Below are 22682 nucleotides of genomic sequence, written 5' to 3'. Positions count from 1 at the left end.
GGCACCCCTATAATTCTGATGTTGGTACACTTGAAGCTGTCCCAGAGGCTCCTTAGACTATCTTTGTATTTTTGGATTCTTTTTTCATTTTGCTTTTCCGGTTGGGTGTTTTTTGCTTCTTCGCATTTCAAATCTTTGACTTGATTCTTGCGATCCTCTGGTCTGCTGTTGGGAGTCTGTATAATATTCTTTATTTCAGTCAGTGTATGCTAGTTGGTTCTTTATCACAACACCCAGGGTCTCATTAGATTTCTTGAGGATCTCACTATATTTATCGGTGGTCTCACCAGTCTTTTCAAGGGCCTTACTAAATTTATCGGCGGCTTCTAGACAGTTCTTGAGAGACCTTAAAAGTGTGGTTTTGAACTCTATATCCTCCATTTCTGTCATTTGTGTCCTGTTTCTTTGTCTATGCATTTTTTATGCTTTCTTGGTGCACCCCCTTGTGGTCTTTGTTCGCAGTCTTGTTGTAGTTAAGCCTTGATTGTTGTAGGTATTACTGGGGGGGATTTGACCTCCAGGCCAACTGGCTGTGAGAATCAGCTGTGTCTGCAGTGGGAGAACTTCTGTCCTCTAGGGAGGTGCTAATCTAGCCTTTGACTGAGGCTATCCCGCAAATGCCTCTGTGCAAGGGTTGGGCAGGGCGGGTCCCAGGGGATCAACAGGGTGGGCGGAGCGAGCAGTTATGGCTGCTCTCAGTCCCTTCCCCAGAGGCTCTGCCTCTCAGTGTCCCAGCAACCGTTGCAAACCTCGGAGAGAAAGCTGCTCTCGAGTTCTGACCGATGCCAGACAGTCCCGCTTCTCCCGTTTGAGTCTGGGTCCCCAGAGACTCTCCCGGAACTGGAGCTCAGAGCCTGAGACTCCCTCCCGATTGAAAACGACAACCGCGCCCTCAGCCGCCAGCCCGCTCCGCACACACCTCCACACCTTAGTATTTTACTTCCGCACTGCACCTCCTCTGAGTCTCGGTATGCTTTTCTCTTTCCTTCTAGTTGTAGAATTTCCCCTCAGCCAGCCTTCCTGTGGTTCTGGGTGATGTGCGTTCCGTTTTTTGTATTTTTGAAGTGGTTGTGCGAGGCAGCAATCTCCGGTGTTTACCTATGCCTCCATCTTCGTGTGTCGGAGATGGCTTCTTCCAACAAGACAATGGGCCGTGCCAATGTGCTCGTGTTGTGCAGGAGTGGTTTCAAGAACATGAGGGAGACTTTATCTTGCTTAGGTGGCCCCCACAATCATTGGATCTCAATCCAATTGAGCATTTGTGGGATGAAGTTAAAAGAGCCATCAGGCAGCTGGTTCCACAACCATCAAATCTCATAGAACTGGACAGTCCTGTTCATCAGGCATGGTGTCAGATTCCTCACATCACCTTTCAGCATCTCGTGGAGTCAATGCCAAGAAGAATCGCTGCAGTATTAAAGGCAAAAGGTGGCCCAACGAAGTATTGATGGGGTGGTCATAATAATCTGGCCACTCACGTTCAAATATATCCCACGTTCAAAGGCTGTTAAATCGCATTGTTTACCCATATCTTCAGAAAAAAATCACTTCTGTGATAAATAACCTGCTTCCCTATTTATAATGGTCTGGCCTCTAGCAACTTCAGCATGAAATTATAGCTAATTTGCCTACAAATGTCAGATGGTCATAATAATCTGGCCACTCAGTGTATATATATATGTAGTCATTAAAATACTAAGACCCCTCAACTATATGATTTAAAAATGTTTTTGTATTGTATAAAAAAAATTAAGAAAACAGGAAACAATAGAGACAATCAGGACTAAAGCAAATAATCCACTCATATCATCCCTATTCAACATTTACTGGAAATCCTACCCAGTGAAAAGCGGATAAAAGAAATAAAAGGTATGCAGATTACAAACCAAGAAATAAAACTGTCACTGTTTTCCGACAACATGGTTATCTCTGTAGAAAATCCCATAAAAATCTACAGAAAAACCATTCCTGGGATTTAAAAATGCGAGTTTGAACAACTGGAAATTAAAAATTTTTTTTTTTTAAATATATTTTATTGATTTTTTACAGAGAGGAAGGGAGAGAGATAGAGAGCTAGAAACATCGATGGGAGAGAAACATCGATCAGCTGCCTCCTGCACATCTCCCACTGGGGACGTGCCCGCAGCCCAGGTACATGCCCTTGACCGGAATCGAACCTGGGACCCCTCAGTCCGCAGGCCGACGCTCTATCCACTGAGCCAAACCGGTTTTGGCGGAAATTAAAAAATTTTTAAATAGCATTAACAATAGCACCAAACACAAAGGAATACGTGCATATAAAATTAACACAATATGTGCATGATCTGTATGGTATGCAAAAACTACAAGATGATAAAAAAAATAGAAGATGTAAGTAAATGGAGAGGTATGCCTTAACACACTTTTTATGTGTTAAGTTTTGTTTTATGTCTTCAAATACAATATATCTTGATGATAACGCCATTACATTTTTTATATATATTTTTAGTACCTTTATTGAGGTGTAGTTGGTATACAGTAAACTGCACATATTTAAAGTATATCATTGGTAAGTTTGGTCACATGTTAGCACATACATACATACATGTATACATCAAGTCAGTGAACCTGTTAAACATTTAAAAATTTCCTTGTTTCTTTTTGTAATCTCCTTGTTTCTTTTAGGCAAATGCTGATATGCTTTCTGACACTTTAGGTTAGTTTGCATTTTCTAGAATTCCGTGTAAATGGAATCATACAGTATGTATTCTTTTCTGTCTTCTTTTACTCATAATTATTGCAAGGTTCATCCATATTGTTGGATTAATAGTTCATTCCCTTTAAATGTTGAATAAATACTCTGTTGCATAGCTGTACCACATTTGAAGGACATTTGTGTTATTTCCTCTTTTGATTTATATCAAGAAAGCTGCTATGAATATTCTTTTTGAGTTTTGCTGTAGACATATATCCTCTTTTCTCTTGAGTAAAAATTTCTAAGAATGGAGTGGCTTGACTATATGATATATATCTGTTTAACTTTTCAAAAATGATGGTATTATTTTACACTACCACCAGCAGTGCATGATAGTTTGTTCTGCTACATCCTTGTCAATATTTAGTTAATATTTTTACTTCAATGATTCTAATATTATCATTATGGCTTTAATTTGCATTTTCCTAATGATTAGTGATATTGAGCATCTTTTCATGCTTATTTGGCACTTGTGTATCTTCTTTGGTGAAGTGTCTTCTAACTTTTGCCCGTGTTTTTATTTTATTTTATTGAGTTGTTTTTTCATAGTCAAGTTTTGAGAATTCTTTATGTATTCTGGTTGCAAGTTTATATTTTGCAAAGATTTTTCCAACCAGTGGTCTGTCTTTTCATCCTCTGACAGTCTTTTCAAGAGCAGAAGTTTTTAATTTTAATAAAATCCAATTCATTCTTTTTGGATTATGCTGTTGGTGTAATACCTAGTATGTCTCCCTAAGTCTATGTACAAAGATTTTTTTTCAATGTTTTATCTAGGACTTTTATAGGTTTAAGTTTTACGTTTAAATCTATGATTCATTTGAGATAATTTTTTTATATGGTGCAGTGTATGGATTGAAGTTCTTTTTATTTTGCATATAGACACCCAGTTGCTTCAATAACATTTGTTTTAAAGACTATTCTTTCTTCACTGTATTGCCTTTGGACCTTTGTTGGAAATCAGTTTTCAGTATATGTATGTGTCTATTTCTTGGCTCTGTTCTGTTCCATTGATCTTTATGTGTATCTTGATGCTAATAACCACACTGTCTTGAGTATTGTAGCTTTATAATTATGTTTTAAAATTGGGTGGTGCTAGTTCTTAAACTTTGTACTACTTTTTTTTCAAAATTGTTTTTCTTTTCTAGATTGTTTGTATTTCATATGAATTTTAGAATTAGTGAATTTCTACCAAAAAATCCTATTGGAATTTTACTTTGGATTACATTGAATTTATGGATCAATTTGGGGAAATTGGCATCTTAAAAATACTTAATCTTCTGACCCATGAAACAGTATCTTGTTTTCTTAAGTCTTTGAATATTTTTCTGAACAATGCTATGTAGTTTTAGTGTACATGTCTTGGATATATATTTTCAGACTTATCTATAAGTATTATGTTTATTTTAAGTGGTATATGTTTAAAATTTTTCAATTATTTTTCCTTGTTAGGGTATAATTTGCTAAATTTAAATTATTAGTTTCATTAACCTTTTTGTAGACTCCTGAAATTCTTCTTAGACAGTCATATCATCTGCAATGAAGACATTATTCTTTCATTCTAATCTGGGTGCTTTCTGTAGAGTTTTTGTGTTTTACTACACTGACTAGTGATGGCGAACCTTTTGAGCTCGGCGTGTCAGCATTTTGAAAAACCCTAACTGAACTCTGGGGCCGTGCCACATATAGAAATTTTTTGATATTTGCAACCATAGTAAAACAAAGACTTAAATTTTGTGATATTTATTTTATATATTTAAATGCCATTTAACAAAGAAAAATCAACCAAAAAATGAGTTTGCGTGTCACCTCTGACACGCGTGTCATAGGTTCGCCATCACTGGACTAGACTCTCCAGAAAACATTGATTAGCAGTTGTAAGAACAGATATCCTTGTCTGGCTCCTGATCTTAGGGGGAATGCAGCCACACTTTCATTATTCTGTATCATAGTTAACTTGACAATCAATTCGCTCATCTTTTCTGTATTAGGGAGATAGTGTGAGGGAAATGGTCACTTTGGTGTAATAAAAGATTGAGCTGGGTTGCAAGTTTTAATAATATTCAGTTCACCTCTATCCTAAAACTTGTATCCTTAGCATGTTTTGAGTTTGGCATTTTAGCCTTTCATTCCATGCAGGTTCAAGTTTCTTGAGCAGGGAGACCGGTCATTTGTTTGATGCCGATCCTCTCCCCCTACCCCTGACCCCCCCTAAGCAGAGTTTTGTTTCCTAAGCAGTGGTAGACTGTGACTAATTTTTCTCTGCCTTTCAGGCTTTGTCCCCCACCCTTCTATGCTGCCCCAGAACTCGGTAATGTCTCTAGAGAAAATTGCTCTGCATTTTAGGGCACAACTAATTTCTAATCCATTGAGCCAGCCTACACAACCTGTTCAGACTATATTGATATACCTTTTCTTCCCACCTTTAGAATCAGCAAAGAAAGAAAATGGCCAGTAATCAATCAAAAAGTTACAGATTCTGTACAAATTCTTGGCTCTATAGTATAATAAAATGAGCATGATGCTGAAGGCCATACAATCCTGGTTTTAAATCTTAGTTCCACTATTTCGTAGTTTAGCTTTAAGTTTCTTACCCCTCTAAACTGTAATTTTCATATGTAAAAAGAAAGTAATACAAGCTGCCTTAATAGGCTTGTTGTGAAGATTAAATAAGGTAACAAAGGAAAGACACCTACCTAGCATGGAGTCAAACCAAAAGTGAAGACCAACGGATACTATTCCTTACCCATTTTTGTTTCTCCAGTTGTCCATTATAATCAGTTGGTAGATAATCCCCTCCTCCCCCACTTGTTGATCCTGATCAAGTGATTCTTCCTTGTGTAATCATGTAGTTTTTCAAAATCCCTGATAGTAATATTTTTTGTGTTATCTAAAATTCATTTATTTGTCTTATGTACAGTTTTTCTAATTTTCTGCTGTCAATAGAAAGTCAGTTTTATGTACAGTTTTTCTAATTTTCTGCTGTCAATAGAAAGTCAGTTTTAGTTTTTTGGGATGTTAACAGTATTTTCTGAAATTTTTGTCAGAGGTGAGTGGCTAACCCCCTTAAAATTGTGTGCAACATTTTATATTTGTGTGTATGTGCCTTTTGTCATTTGTAAAGTACTCACAGTAACCTAGAAAAGTTAAGAGCTACTAGCCTAGGTCATAAACTCTTTATGAAATTGTATTTAAGTATACCTTTGTCTTTAAGAGTAGTTCCTATAAATCACTGCTCAGAGGATTTTTTATATGCAAAAGGTTTGCAGGTTTTTAATTAATATTCATCTAAAACTATTTTAACAAACAGTACTAAGAGGGTTGTTCTAATCATACTTTGGTGGATGTTATAGTGTATCTAGGTTATTTAAAAGTTAGGTATAGCCTGGTGGGTGTGGCTCTGATTGAGCATTGACCTATGAACTAGGAGATCACCGTTTGATTCCTGGTCAGGGCAGATACCCAGGTTGGGGGCTCAATCCCCTACTGGGGATGGTGCAGGAGGCAGCCATTCAATGATTCTCTTTCATCATTGATGTTTTTATCTCTCCCTCTCCTTTCCTCTCTGAAATCAATAAAAAATATATATTCAAAAGTAATGTTTACATAGAAATTTTAAAAGAAGCCTTTTTTAAACTTTATTTTTATTCTTGACACTATTACAGATGTCCCCATTTTCCTGCCCTTTGCCCACCCTCTCCCTGCCCCTGCCTCCCCTTCCCTCAGGCCATCACCACACTGCTGTCTGTGTCTGTCTGTGGGTTATACCTATATGCTCTTTGTCTAATCCCTTCACCTTCTTTCATCACAAAAGTTTTTTAAAAGAGCCTTTTTTTTTATTACTATAGCTTTATTTTTTATTTATCTTTTTAATTAAATTTATTGAGGCGACATTGTAATAAGACCATATAGGTTTTAAGTGTACATTTCTATGATACATGGATCTGTATATCGCATTGTGTGCCCACCACCCAGAGTAAAATCATCTTCTGTTACCATATATTTGGCCTCCTCTACTCTTTATTACCTCCGGCCCACCCCCTTCCCTCTGGTAACCATCATGCTGTTGTCTAGTGTCTATGAGTTTCTGTTTATATCCTACATATGAGTGAAATCATGTAGTTCTTAGTTTTGTCTGACTGACTTATTTCGCTTGGCATAATATTCTCAAGGTCCATCCACGTTGTCACAAATGGCAGTATTTTATCTTTTCTTATGGCTGAGTAGTAGTCCATAGTATATATGCACCACACCTTCTCTATCCAATCTGCTATTGTTGGACACTTTGGTGTTCTCCATGTCTTAGCCACTGAGAGTAATACTGCAATGAACATAGGGTGCGTGTATCTTTGTGAATAAATGTTTTGGGGTTTTTCAGGTAGATGCCCAGAAAAGGGATTCCTGGGTCATGATAACTCTATTCTTAGTCTTTTGAGGAACCGCCATACTATTTTCCGTAGTAGCTATACCAGTTTATATTCCCACCAGCAGCGAATGAGAGTTCCTTTTCCCCCACAACCTCTCCAACACTTGTTATTACTGTCTTGTTGATAATAGCCATTCTAATAGGTGTGAGGTGGTATCTCATTGTACTTTTTAAAATTTTTATTGGTTCTTAAGAGTAAGAGGAAGGGGGTGGGGGAGAGAGAGAAACATTGATGTGAGAGGCAGAATGGCTGCCTCCTGCATGCTCCACACCAGAGATTGAGCCCTCAACCTGGGCATGTGCCCTGACCAGGAATGGAACCAGCAAACTTTTAATGCACAGGCTGGCGCCCAACCAACTGTGAACCACACCAGCTAGGGCTCATGGTAGTTTTGATTTGAATTTCCGTAATAGCTAGTAAAGTTAAACATCTTTTCTTATATCTGTTGGCCATTTGTATGTCTTCTTGGGAGAAGTGTCTGTTCAGGTCCTCTGCTCGTTTTTTAATTGGATTGTTTGTTTGGTGTTGAATTGTATGAGTTCTTTATATATTTTAGATATTAACCCTTGTTTTGGAGCTGTTGTTTGCAAACATCTCACATTTGGTTGGCAGCCTTTTTGTTTTGTACTTTTCTTTTGCCATGCAGAAGCTTTTTAGTTGGATGCAATCCCATTTTATTTTTGCCTTTACTTTCCTTTTTTTGGGGGTCAAATTCATAAAATATTTCCTATGTCCAAGTCCATAAATTTAGTACCTGTGTTTTCCTTCTGTGTAATTTATTGTTTTAGATCTTATAGTTAGATCTTTGATTCATTTTGAATTAATCTTTATACACGGGACAAACTAATTTAGTTTCATTCTTTGCATGTGGCTTTCCAATTATCCCATTACCATTTATTGAAGAGGCCTTCTTTTCTCCATTGTGTGTTTTTGGCGCCTAAAAGGAGCCTTTAAGTACAAGGAAATTTGTTTAGAAATTTTTTTGAGGAATCTGACCATATTCTAGTTTATCTTTTTGGTGAGTCCAGATTTTGCATGTATCATGATACTGAGATATGCAATTTAATTTTCTGCACATCACTGCAATATAAGATTTCTATTAATCCAGAACAAACAGGTGAATCAAGTAATTTTATCTTAAGTTAAAATAACTTACTTAAAATTTTAGATGGCTTTCTTCTAATGACTTATAATTAAGAACATTTTTGTTTCACTTATATTAGTAATTTGAATTTGTACAGATGTCAAGAGATAAGTATAGTTCTTAAAAATGCTGAAAAATTAAAAACTAAGATTATGAATACATTCAAAGCATTATTCTTGTGAAAGCTTAATGCATTATAATTTGGGAGCTTAAAATTAAAACCAGTTTTAAATAAGAAATTGACTGTTTAAATTGTACTTTGACATTCTGTGATGTTATGAATAAGTACTATTCAAATAAATTTCAAGTTTAAATAGCTTAACTTTTATAGTAATTAGTGAGATATTTTATTTATACATTTTGTTAGCATATATTAGCATATTTATGTTCTAAAACCTGATTATAATGCTGTCTTGGGGGGGAGGAATTTCAGAGAAATTTTGTTAGAGCTTCCACATTTTTTTCCCTTTGGCTCTAAGTACTTTAAAATCTATGAGATTCCCATTGATTTTATTAACAACTTTAGAAAATCATGTATTTGAAAAACCACTTTTTCAAATGATTGATTATAAATAAATGAATTATTAGTAATGAGTATACTATAAGTACTAGTGGTAATAAAGTAGGGAAGTAATATTCAAATTTTTAAAAAGATTTCTTGCTCCCCTGAAAGACTTATTTATATCTAATTGCACATAATTTGTTTAATAATTTATCAAAAGTTATGAGATGTAGAAAAATTTTCAAAAATGCTTCATAGTAAGATAAATTTTCATTTTCAGAAAACCCTTATTTTCTATTGTAACTTACTATTTCTAAGTGAATATGTATTTTACAAGTGTAAGCTTACTCTACAGGGTCTTTGGAAGTTGATAAAGGGGTATGCTATACCTAAAATTAATTGTTGATTATTTATTATGTAATTAGCTATTTTGTGAATTATAGGCCATTTACTTCTCTTGTAGTTTTCATGTTTTGACTTATGTTCTAATTTAAAAAGAACCATTATGTTCTAATTTAAAAAGAACTGTTGCTACTACTTGCTATTCAAGTTAAATCTATTTAATAAATAGGTATTTAATAATTGAAATGATGTTTGAATCTTGGTTAATTTTTACTTTAAAATTGCTTAATGGCTATATTAGAATTAGTTCACCAGTGAGAAAAATATGATTAGCAAGGTGTTGAAATAAGGAAATATGTGAAAAAAGTTTAAGTGAGCTCTGTGATGAGGGAGATGGGTGGGAGCTGTCCTCTTACAGACCAGGTTAGTGATGTGATGTCATTCTCATAAAAAACTTGTTTTGCTTGCATGTTGTGAGTTGGTGGTCTTCGCCCTTTTAATTAAGGATAATAATTCACGATAAAATGAGATTTTTTTGTTGATCATCTTATGCAGAATGAGTGAGAATTCATTGGTTAAGAACCACTAACCTGTCCTCTCACCCCTAGGGTGTGAGCACTGAAAAGGATTAAGGCCCACTGTAGGGAAGCTTGCACTGAAGCTTGCACTGCCCTTTCCTCTGTTCTTTCTATTAAATAGAAGATTTTTAGTTCCCATGACTATCAATCTGGTGCTTTTCACAAGCACCAAATTCTTTTTAAGAAATTAAGATGACTTATTTTTAGAAATCCACTGGCCTAGAATACCGAAAGATTTTTTTTTTTTTTTTTTTTTTGGTATGTCATGCCAGCAGACTCTATACATAGTATTTTTTTAATGTAATTAGTTTGTTTTAATTTATGTTGAATTTAGTGGTCGATATACCTTTTAAAAATCAAGGACAGGTTTTTATATGCTTAGGTTTGCTTACTCAGTAGTAATTATAGAGTTTGGCAATGTTGAATCGTACATTTTATTAGAAATAATATCTGGCAACCCTGTGGACAGAATACTGCAATTATAAAGTGCTTTTTTTCATGCTTAAAGGCTTTTAAATAGCTCTTATAAATGCTGAAGTGTCATATTTTTTTTTTTTTAGTATCTGCCAAATTGGTATTGTGTTTAATCTTGAAAATATATTTTGATTTTGTTAACTAAAAATAATTACAGAATATTAAACATTCTCAGTAGTTAAAGTTTTTTTTCCATTTAATTTGAGCTTTTGTTGTTACTAACAAATAATTTGTGGCACAGTTTCTTGCTTTCTTTCTTTCTTTCTCTCTTTCTTCTTCCATTCTTTCTGATAGAATCTATGTACTTGTCACCTTAGTGTGCTAGAAATGTTCCACTCTGATCAAGGGTTTCTTTCTGGTTTTGTCTGTTCTCACCTGCTCCTCACTGTAAATCATGGAAATGTCAAGTGTAATGATTAATTAAGCTGCACGTGCAAGTGCTTTTTTTTTCACCTGTCAAGCAGGAAAGAGGTCTTACAGCAAGATTAGAAGGTGCCAATTCACAGCTTTTACTTCAGACTGTCAATTGTATAGAAATATTTTATATTTAGATGCCTATCCAGAATATGCCATAGCAGGGTTTGTTTGGTTTAGAACTCTTAAATATTGTAAGATGCAATTCTTATACCAAACCCTATTATTAAATCATTAAACTCCTACTTAGAGGCAAAGAGTGTATTCAGAATTTCTATGTAAATATTTTGGAATTCAGTGTTCATACTTTATACTTACCTTTTATTCAGATACTGCTAGTTGATTTAAGTTACTTAAAGTAAATATTTAAAAATGTTTAAATTGTATGTGAGTGTGTGTATCATATACATCACGAGATTCGTTCGCAATGAGGTTCTTTCTCATTATAATGTAACATGGGTTTAAATTTATGAAAAGATGATAGTGAGAACTACACATTTTTTCTTCAAGTAATGAAATTTTTCAGAATGTAATTTTAAGCTTTTAATTTTTATACTTTAATATTAAACAAGACTTGGAAAGCTTGTTCTTCCCACCCTAGTTCTTTCACCCCCAGCCCCCGATTCTTAAACCATCAGTAAAAGGAAAACCTCAAATTGTATAGTAATCTTAATCTATTATTAAAAGGTCCTAGAAAGGAAGATTACAAGGTAGATTCAGGTTTTGAATCGGTTTTGCCATTGGTTTAGCAGCGGGTGGGCAGGCAGATGCCTGCTCAGAGTAGAACCTATTGCCATTTTTCACCATTGATAGAGTAGCCTTTCAGAGTCAATGAGCTCTGTCAATGTGAGCTTGTCAAGGCTACAACTTCATAGACCTGAGAGGCGGTTTGAGAGGTCAGCCCTTTTCAGGTTTGCTGTGATGCAAATGAACTTTAATGCTTAAACAACTATTGGAATTTTTATGTCTGCTCCTTGTTCTTTTTTCTTCACAAAGTCATTGACGAGACATTCAGTGCTTTTTAAATTAGAAGTTGCATTGTGCTAAAGACCTAGTACAGATTTACGGAGGGCTGAAAGCAGTTAGATCATGTTCTTTTCATGGTGCGATTAGAATCAAATCGATTTCCCTACAGCCTTCAGCATTCAGATGGCAATTTTAACAAAGCTTGGGGGCTAGACAAGGGACAAAACGACTGAACTGAATGTTAATTACACTCTGCAGCCTTATTTTCTTTTGATTTGGGGCTGACTGGCAACTAAATTAACAAAAAGTGTGACCATAACTGCTGCCCTATTTTCATTTAAAAGGAGAGCTGCCTCTAAAAGGCTATCTTTACAAAGAAACAAGTGAGGTCTGCTGATCATTGTTAGCAAGGGCACTTTTTTCCCTTTAAAATTCTTGCCCCCCAAAATCGTTAAAAAAATAATGTAATAAATTAGTCGTTGTATTATTATCCAAAGAGTTAGTTGGTTTTCTGATTTTTATGACATATACTTGGAGAATGTAAGGTGGTAGTGATAATTCACTGGTAGTTATGAAATACAGTTGGCACCTATGTGCCTGTGATGTGTCTTCAGCATGTTCAACATGCTGAAAGGTAATATGGTAAGTAGTTAATAGTAGATACTATTTTCTTATGTAACATTTGACTGTTGAAAACCAGCTTGATCCTACAGTTTCTCACCTAGCTCATCCTTGCTTGATATGCTATTTTTTACAATTTGATTATTAGTACTTATTTAGTTGTGCCACATTAATAGTGTTATATGCTTTTTTCCTTCCCTTGTGAGGAAGCTGCAGCTGTACCAAGTTGCATTTGATTCTTGTGGAAACACTGTCCTTTTTGCACCTGCAGCTGTGTCAGTCTCATCCTAACACCTGGCACCATGAATTATCCTTTCCTTTATTCTAATTCCCAAGCAAGAAACATTTCATGCTGTATAGTACATACTGCAAAAGTCAAGTAATCTTAAACATAAATTTCTCAGTTAATTTCTTTAACAGTAGTGTTGATTAAGAGTTTAATATTGTTATTATTCGTGTGGGTTTAAATACAGATTTGCTCCTGTTTTAATACGTAATACTTACATATTATTTCAGTATTGCAAATCTATTTTTGAACTAAATGGGGATTTAAATTTATATCATTTGGTAGATAACTAGCTTTTTAGAGTTTGATAGTTTTAAATCAGAGGTTAGTTTGAAACAGCGAAAAAAGGAATCAATGCTAAAAACAAAACCTATCTTTATTAGAGTACTATTTGTATTTAGATTACTATTTAATGCTTGACTGTTGATAGTGTTATAGGCCACCCTATATTCAGTCACTGTCTTATACCTCCTTCTCACACAAAAAGCAGCTGCAAAACAGTTTTTCTAAAACCAGTCAAGAGTAAACTTTTTTCTCATTTGTCTTCCAGACACGAAGATCGATTGAGAAGTTATTAGAATGGGAAAACAATAGGTTATACCACAAGGTGAGTACCACAGGGAGCAGCTTCGTACTGTTGGGGTCTGAATTGCACAGTATGGAAACAGATGCTTTTGTTGAACTAAAAATATGAAAGGTGGACAAATGGGTTAGTCTGTTTGCTGCAATAAACTAGAGCTCATTTTTCTTCTTTTACTCTCCTTCTTGTCTAGCTGTGCTTGCACTGGAGACTGAGCAAAAGGAAATGTGAAACGAATAACATGATGGAATATGTAAGTTAAAGGGCTGTTTTGTGAGTTTCTCTATTAAATGATCATTTATTTTGCTTCTGATCTTATTCTTTCCATGATTATTAATCAGCAAAGGTGTCAGGAGCTTAATCTCCTGAGTGCAAGGATTTTCTACGGTTCACAGATGCATGGTTTCATGTGCAAGACTGATTTATAAAGTTATGAATGACTTGAAAACAAGGCTTCACTGTGTTCTGAAAAATAATAAATTAATTGCCAAGATAAAATAGCCTGAACATGTGTTGATGGAGTGTGAAATTTTAGGTGCTGTATAAAGAATAACCACAACTTTGGTTACGCAGCAAGTCAGATATGGCTTTTTTATATAATGCTAATCAAGTTTCCAAGTGTGGAAGAAAACCTTTCAGCCAAGCCATTGGAGCTTAAGAAACCTTTAGCCTTTATAAATTTTAACTACCCATACCTCAGTGGCCTTTAAAGGATCTTTTAAAGTGTTATTAGAATATTGTTTTATAAAAATTATCCTTAAAGTATGTAGGAGGTGGGATTTTGCCTGTCCTTTGTTTATCCTTTAAAAGATATCCAAGTTGGCACATGTATATAATGAATTTGAGAACTTAATTCAGTATGATATTTAATCTACCGACTCTTTAATTTACTTGAACAATTTTTCTCCTTCTGAAAAATTCAGAGTAATTATGAATTTTTATTTATTTTTTCTTTAGCTTGGGTGTTTTATTTTAAATATCAAAAGTTACTATATTACCTGAAAAACATCTAAGGAAGAATTGATTGTTGAAATTAAAGTCATATTCTTTGTGAAGTACCTGGCACATCATTTCTGACAAATTCTATTTGATACAGTTAAGCAAGCTATCAGAGATAGTGTGTATGTGTATAAAAGATTGATTAAAACAGTGCTTAAATAGTTGGAAATTGTCATAATATCATTTTGCTCTATAGTATTTACCCTTTCTTTCATTATCATACAATCAAATCCCATTTTTAGCTTTGAACATAAAAGGCACCTTAAAAATACCTCTTTTTTCATAGAATAGGTCTATATTCACTGAACCAAATAATTTAAAATTTATCATTATCTTTTATATAAAACATGCTACTTTATACTGATGAGAAAGACGCTTGATACTTTATAATAATAATGAAATATAATCAAATAACTTGTTTTTAGATTGACCTATGAAAATGCTAGTCTTATATTTTCATCAGAGATAGTATATGTGTTTTGGCGGGAGGAATGGATATGTAAGAAATTTAAAGCATTTTGTGAAAAAATTGCTCTATTTATAAGCTCAGCCACTAAGCTTTAAAAACTAAGGCTTTTAAAATTTATTTTTGCACATTTCTAAATTAATATTGGAAAGAAAAACAAAAGTTATTCCCAATGCAATTATTTCCAGATAGAACTATAGGAATGTCGTTCATTCATAAAATATGCTTCTTATATTCATCTTTGTTTTATATTTTTTTTAACTAAAAATAAAATAATTTACTAACCTTTCAAAACATCATGAGCTGTGTGCTTTGTTTGTAAAGTAGTTTCCTTTAATTTTTTATGAGTTTTTAGATAAACTCTACTATTAAAACCATTATATTTTCCATACCATCATAGAAGATACTCAGAAGAGTAATACAATTTTTTAAAAATTGTTAAATATTTATATTTTTCTAAACATTTCAATATATATATATTTGTGGTAGTTGAATGGGAGAATAGCATAATTGCAAAAACTTTTTAACATAATTTTAAAAACTTAAGATAACAAATAATCTAGTAAGGAGAGAGGGCTTCTTATCTAATGAATTGGGGTATTCTTATCATGTATTTCTCTTTGACCTGAACTTTTCTTTAGCTTACAGATATTTCACTTGTTAAAGGAAAAATAGTTCTCCTTGATTATATTTTGAACATTGGAGATAATCTAGAAAAATATCAACTTGATAACAATTTTTCTTTTATTCTGATGTGGTAGAGCAGTATGATTTAGAAGGAATGCAACAAAGTGGCCAATTTCTATGCATTATATTCTTTAAAAAATAATGCAAATATGGCCAAAGATAGCATTTATTTTCCGTTCTGTCATATACACTGTAAAATGTAATGCCTGCATCCAGGAGCTGAAACTGTGTAGACTGCTTGATTGGGGACACGTTTGAAATATAGAAGTATTTATTGAATGTTGACATATAAGTAGTTTAAACATTTAATTATCAATTTTTAGAGACAGTTTCTGAAAAAGAAAATGAGTTCACCAAACTTGGAAATGTTCAAATCAGATAATTTTTTTGTTAGCACCTATTTTATACAGAGTTGGAAAAGGGAAATAATTGATTGGAATTTAAGACAGTTCAAGTTTGGAATAAAAATTAGCTCTGGTCTTTCTGTGTTACTGTGTTCTCTCTTTGTTGATTTTCCTTTAGTTTTTTTGTTTGTTTGTTTTTTAATATATTTTTATTGCTTTCAGAGAGGAAGGGAGAGAGAGCTAGAAACATCATGGATGAGAGAGAATCATTGATTGGCTGCCTCCTTCACACCCCCTGCTGGGGGTCAATCCAGCAACCCAGGCATGTGCCCTTGACTGGAATCGAACCTAGGACCTTAAGTCTGCAGGCAGGCTCTCTATCCACTGAGCCAAACTGGGTAGGGCTCCTTTAGTTTTTTTTGTAAAAGGTCCTTGGGAACAGATTTCAACCTTTAATTTTGTTAACTTAAGAAAAGGACTTTTAAAAAATTAAGAGAGAAGGGATCAATACCCTTTATATAGAGATCACATATCCTGCTACAGTAAAATGAGAGCAACTCTAGAACCTAATGACCCATGGAATTGGGTTAGATGAATGAGTGGAAGCTGCAGCCATGTAGTATAGTAGAAAAGGCAAGACTTTGCAGTTAAGAATGACCTTTGTTCAAATAGTGACTTAACATCTATGGTGTTACCCTTCTCAGATCATCAGTTTCCTCATCTGTAAAATGAGGATGATAATGTTTGCCTCATAAGAAAAGCTGTTGGGATTAAATAAATCCAGATAGTATGAAATACTTATAATTAGTAAGTGCTAGTTCTGTTTTCTCCTTTATTCATGCATGCATTCTGTGTGTCAGAGGCACTATCAAAATTGTTTTAAATATTGGAATATAACTGAAGTTTTATTAAGATGAAATCTATTTAAATATTTTTAAAACTTTTCCTTTTCTCCTTCTACAGGTCATCCTCATAGAATTTTTACCAAAGACACCAATTTTTCGACCGGATTAGCATTTACTTTATTTATAGAGACTTTCCAAGTATGTTGTCTTTCCAATGGTGCCTTGCTTGGTGCTCTTCTGGTGGTGACATAACATTGGTTCTACAGAATCGTGTGGTGTTTTTTTCTTTTTCTTTTTTTTTAATAACCGCATGTTCTAAGTGTGCATTTTTGTCCAACTTTGCAACAGTTATTTCATACAGATGTTTAATACTTAAGTTATTGTGCTCTTTTCTGTTATGTATTCTGATTTTCAAGGTTACTTTTTTGTATTATCAAAAAAAAATACATTTGAACTTAGCATAAAAAATGGCCAGCCTTTTTTATTTTATCACCAAGGTATACACAGTCTTTTATTTATTAATTCCTTAATATAGAAAAACACCTTTGTAAGACTCTACTCATCATTTATAGCAAGCACACTCTTTGTATTCTTTCTCACCCTTTTTAAATTTAACATAGTTATTCTTTTAAAATAGTAAGTTTTCTTTAATAGCTTTTTGGCATTTAACATATCCTTTCTCATACAATTCCTAATGCTCTGTTTACAGCGGAAATATTTGTAATATTATGAAGACGTATAAAAACGTTTTGAAAGGATTTCTGGTTTCAAAGGTAGCAAGGCAGAATTAAATTATTTTTTATTAGAATAGACAAATCAGTGAATGGTATGCATGCATCTAATGGTTACTAGAGCTCAGGATCATAAAAATTTAGTATCATTACAATCTGTGTATATTTTTTATCAAGATGATAATGCCTTATTTGGGTTATTTTTTGTTTATCAAATCTTATATACAAAAGTATGGAAATACTCCTTTAAAAAGTTTCTAAGGAAAATACTTCTCCTAATCTAACACAGTTGTAGAATGGATATATGTTTCTAAGAAGTTTTGAAAGAAAGTAAAAATTCTAGAATTAAAAATAAGCTGGTGTTTAATACCCCATTGATATTTAGAACAGATTATTACTAAAAAATGGAAGGCATATTTAGTACTGTTTTTATCTACTAGTTTGCTTTTGGTCCAGTTATGTGTACTTTTTTTTTTTTATTGAGAAGGTAACATTTAAGTTTAAATTAGATCAGTTTGTTTCTTTTACATATATACAAACATACATTTTTTTTTCTCTTTTTGGTTGTACATACGTCCATGCATTTTAAAACTTTCTGAATGGCCTATGTGTAAATTTTTGTTTTTATAAACTTGAAATTATACAAATTTTAATGTGTGTCAAGAACTTGTTCCATACAGCTGTGGTATCGAGCAATAATGTGAATAACTTTTGAAATTATATAAACTGTGCTTAATAATTTGTATTAAGAATTGGTACCACTATACCTTTTTTCCTTGTATTAAATTTTTTAAATACCAGTTTCATTAATTTATATACCTGTATATTTTTAAAGTATTTCTTTGTACTTCTCCAAAGTACTGTAATTCTATATAAATTTGAATAGTTGAATGCCAGTATTATATTTCCTATATTGGACATTAGGAACTATCTTAAAAACTTAGATTTTTTTTTTTTGTATGAGAATTATTTCTTTCCCTTGCCCCCTAAAATACTTAACAACTTGAATTTATAAAACATTTTTCTTCTGAAGAGCTCAAAGTAGAAAGAATCTAAACACTTCTCACTTCATTTACCTTATGTCTAGGGTGTGGCCTGACACCTTAAAGTAGTGCAATTAAAAGGTAATGCTATTCAAAAGCTCTAGTATTCCTCTGGTTTCAGTGTGGAAAATTGTATGGGGAATGCTAAATCTGCCTCAGTATTCAGCAAGAGCAGAAAAATATGACTATAGACTATGCAACATAGTGTTCCATATCTAAAATTTTATAAATTTGTAGAACAGCATATTGATTAGCTTTATAAGAAGAATTGTACCTTTTGAGACATAATTTTTTCTCCTATTATTAGTCTTCTGTAAGTTGTAATTTTTATTCCCTTAAGAATATTTAATAATAAGATAGTTTCATAGTTGATAATATTAAGTATAGGATTTTTAAAAGCCTTAATTTTATTAAAGACTAGAGGCCCGGTGCATAGATTCATGCACTGGTGGGGGGTCCCTCAGCCTGGCCTGCACCCTCTGGCAGTCCGGGTCCCCTTGGGGGATGTTGGACTGCTGGTTTCGGCTCAATCCCCACAGGCCAGGCCAAGGGACCCCACCAGTGCACGAATCCATGCACTGGGCCACTAGTCTATATATATAAAAGCCAAAGCAACCGAACAACCAGTCGACCAGTCGCTATGACACACACTGACTATCAGGGGGCAGACGCTCAACACAGGAGCCGCCCCCTGGTGGTCAGTGTGCTCCCACAGCGGGAATGCTGCTCAGCGAGCTTACTGAGCAGCAGCGGCAGCAGGCACAGTGGGGTCGAGATGAGAGGAGCGGCGTGGGCTCCTCCCGGGCCACCTGCTGCTTCGCGTACTACTACATCCCTTGGGGGATGTCAGACCACCAGTTTTGGCCCTATCCCTGAGGGATCCCGGATTGTAAGAGGGTGCAGGCCAGGCTGAGGGACCCCCACCAGTGCGCGAATCCATGCACTGGGCCTCTAGTTCTGTATAATAAAGAGTTAATATGCTAATTACACCAAACAGCAGAACGACTGTCTGGACATCCTTCCGGATGAAGCCAGGACTGCAAGGGTCAGCTGAGGCTGCGAGGGGCTGCGAGGGCCGGCCGAGGCAACTGGGGCTGCGAGGGCCAAGCCCCTTGCACAAATTTTGTGCATTGGGCCTCGTATATATATAAAAGCCTATGTGACCATTTGACCGTTTGCTGTGATGCACACTGACCACCAGGGGGCAGACGCTTGACGCACAGACATGGAAACATGGAATAGACTGATGAATCTCAGGGGGGAGTGGGGAGGGCAGGAAGAGATTAACCAAAGATCTTATATGATACTAGAGGCCCAGTGCATGGGATTCCTGCACTGGTGGGGGGCGTGGCTGACGGGGATCAGCCTGTTGTGGGAGCACTGCTCATCCCGGTCAGCCCAGCCAAGCGGCTGTGGATCTGCCCTCTGAGTGGCTGCTCCCTGGTCTGGCATCTTCTGTGGAGCTGGAGCACTTGCCTCTCCAGGAGACCTGGTTGGGGTCGGGGCCAGGCCCAGGGACAGTAGCACTGAGAGGTGGCAGAGTAGGCCTCAGTCCGCCAGTGGCCATGAACCTGCCTCTCAGCCTCTTGGGTCAGGTCTGTGAGCCCAGGTGGTGGCAGTGCTCTGCAGCCTGCGGGCATCTGGAGGAGGCAGCAGGGAGTGAGGAGGCGACAATCGCAGCCTGGGTTCCTGCCCATCAGCCCAGGGTTCGCAGTGGGAGCAGCAGCTCATCCCAGTCAGCCAAGTGGCGCTCCCACTATGGGTAGCGCACTAACCATCAGGGGGCAGCTCCTGCGTTGAGTGTCTGCGCCCTAATGGTCAGTGTGCATCATAGTGACTGGTCGACCAGTTGTTCGGTTGCTTTGGCTTTTATATATATAGATTCCCTAGAAATGTGCACTCTTATAATTTCTAATGTATATATAGAAAAAAACCCTGAATGCTTAATATGTGGTATTACCAAAAGTCGTTATGCCTTGAGCTTGAGTATCTGGGCTAGTAGCCTCCAGTATAACCCTTCTGGCTTATCCTTTCTTGAGTTATGAATATAAATGCCCATGTTACTGGAAATTAGAAATATTTAAAATGATGATTGTTCTTCTATTTATGTTTTCTGCCTTAAAGTTTGTGAAGCATGAATCATAGGTACTTTTAAAATTGACCAAGGAAAAATATTGGCAGAAAATCTAATGTATAGATTTTACATAGGCTAAATGAATAACTTAGGATTTTTGTTTATATATTACTGGCATTTTACAATCAGTCACCATTCCTGTGTAGAAACATTCTTTTATCAAATAGTGTACCTAGCAAACTCTATTCAATTTAATACATGAATTATATATATTTGGCTTAAAATATATACTCCAAAACCTAATGACAATAGTAAAACTTAAGGGACACATTTAGCTTCTAAGGTAGATATTACCCCACCCTCACAAGAGGCTCACCTTACCCATATAAAATGGTCATCAGATGCTTTATTAAGATTCTTTAATGACTGGGTTTCATTAATTTAAAATATGAACATGTGATTTAGGTCTAAAATCAGTAAGTGTTCAAACTTTGAATAATAGTAAACAATGATTTCATTTTCTTAGTATAAAAACTAGTTTTGTAATTGAATAATTTTAAATCAAGAACAACCACAACTTTTTCCATAGTTGTGTTTTCAGTGTTATTTGTACAGAGCTTCTGATTGCTTCTTTATATTAGTAGACACAAGGTAATGGTATAAAATTTTGACATTTCTTATCAATTTCTGGTTATTAAAAAATGTTAGAGTAACATGTACAGTTGGACCCACAGCCACATGAGTTCACACTAGTTTTATATAACATTGTGTACAGACTGTTTCAGCATTTATGGTATCCTGCTTCACAGTTATAACATTTAGCTGCATACCTGATTTTCACTATACATATTTGCTTTGGCTCAACTGTTTGGCAGCAGTACTAAATCAAAAGTACAGTGTGTTTAAAACTGTCTTTAGCTGAATTCCAGCATCTAGTCCTGAGGCCTCTTTCCTTCTCCTATCCTACTGAAGCACTGTGGGTCCTTTTGCTGCCCTCTTGATGTCCAGAGTCTTCCCTCAGGCAGGGACATAGTCCAGAATTGCCTTTCTACTATCCTTCCCCAAAGCTCTCAGTAAGAATGTTAATTCTTTCTCATTCTTAGCTAGGTGTTCAGAAGGCCAGTTAAAGTGAGTCAGCCCATTAAGTGCTGAAGAGCTGACACTTTCAATTCTGCTAAGGTGGTACTTGCATTTTTAAAATGGAGTGTCTTAACTTAAATTTCCATTTTGGTGCAGTGGTATAATTGGCATTTTTCTTTTCAACAGTTCCTATCAGTCCAGACATTTCAGGGAGGAAGTAATAGGATAGTTACGTATGGGGCTTCTCAAACCACCATTTCTGAAGAAAGCTGATTTATATGTAGTATTAGGGAAGAAAGAATAGACTAAAAGCCAGTCCTAACTGGCTATTAATTATCCCATAATAGTTTGGGATACTATTAATTATCCCATAATAGTTTGTGTTTACCCTTTTAAAAAGGATATAAAGTAACTTTTAATTTTTGTATATATAGTAGCCAACTATTATTTTTAGGAACATATAAATTGATATTTGAAGGAGATTTGTCTTTAAATTTTGAGTTATCTTGTTCTGTACTTTTACAAAGATTTTTAGATAGTAACTTAAGAGAAGCCTATATATTGTTTATGTTAGTCATATTTCAGTGTACTTGTTTCTGCAATAGGGAACAATATTCCACCCCCTCCCCCATGGTGAATTGAAACAACAGAGTTTGTTTATAGCCTTAATAGACAATTCTGAAAACAAATTCAGAATGCTAATCCTGATTTTTAATTCATTTCTATGTTCTGCAAGATCATCAAGATACTCGGCCTCTTTGCTTTTATTTTCATTTCCACAAAAGGAAGATATTATGACTACCTCGTATTTTAAAATCATTTATTATGCTGTTATTTATTACATCCTGTATAAAAGTAAGAGTAGCTAGATGTTTACTACTAATGATTGAGTAGCTTTTTTGACTTATTTTCAGTGTCAGCAAAAACCTGAGCTACTTTCAAATTTTGCATTTAAAATTAAAGCATTAGAATGAATACTCCCTATATCTACCTATAGTAAAGCTTTGCATGTTTTAAAATCAGGTAGACATTAAATATAGTAATTGAGAAAAGCTTTTTTCTAATACCTTTTAAACTATTGTTTCATCTCAGATACTTAAAGCAAAATCATGCCTTAAAAAAAAAGTTTTCCTCTACATTATAAACATGGTGCTTTATCTGAATTTGAGAGATAAGTCTTTTTTTCTCTTTATAAAAAATATAGTATGTTACTTTCCTAGCTCTTTTTTAAAAATATGTTTTTATTGATTTTTTAGAGAAAGGAAGGGAGAGGGATAGAGAGAAATATTGATGAGAGAGAAATACTGGACAGCTGCCTCCTGCACACCCCCTGTAGGGGATCCAGCCC

At 34.9% G+C, this 22682-nt stretch overlaps 1 protein-coding gene across 5 annotated transcripts in view; it reads left to right on the top strand.

The window, feature by feature from the left end:
• CHIC2 (cysteine rich hydrophobic domain 2) overlaps nucleotides 1-17947 on the top strand; it is a 56471-nt gene extending 38524 nt beyond the window's left edge. For all 5 annotated transcript variants that reach the window (XM_036334112.1, XM_036334086.1, XM_036334095.1 and 2 more), the window contains exons 4-6: nucleotides 13036-13092; nucleotides 13259-13318; nucleotides 16525-17947. In XM_036334112.1, coding sequence (XP_036190005.1) covers nucleotides 13036-13092; nucleotides 13259-13318; nucleotides 16525-16575 — 168 coding nt within the window. In that variant the 3' untranslated portion in view covers nucleotides 16576-17947. The remainder of the gene's footprint in view (nucleotides 1-13035; nucleotides 13093-13258; nucleotides 13319-16524) is intronic.
• The last annotated feature ends 4735 nt before the right edge of the window (nucleotides 17948-22682 follow it).

This window comes from Myotis myotis, unplaced genomic scaffold (assembly GCF_014108235.1).
Source record: "Myotis myotis isolate mMyoMyo1 unplaced genomic scaffold, mMyoMyo1.p scaffold_m19_p_1, whole genome shotgun sequence".
In the NCBI taxonomy this organism is placed as follows: Eukaryota; Metazoa; Chordata; class Mammalia; order Chiroptera; family Vespertilionidae; genus Myotis; species Myotis myotis.
Note: the sequence above shows the minus strand (reverse complement) of the source record. Positions and strands in the feature narration are given on the sequence as shown.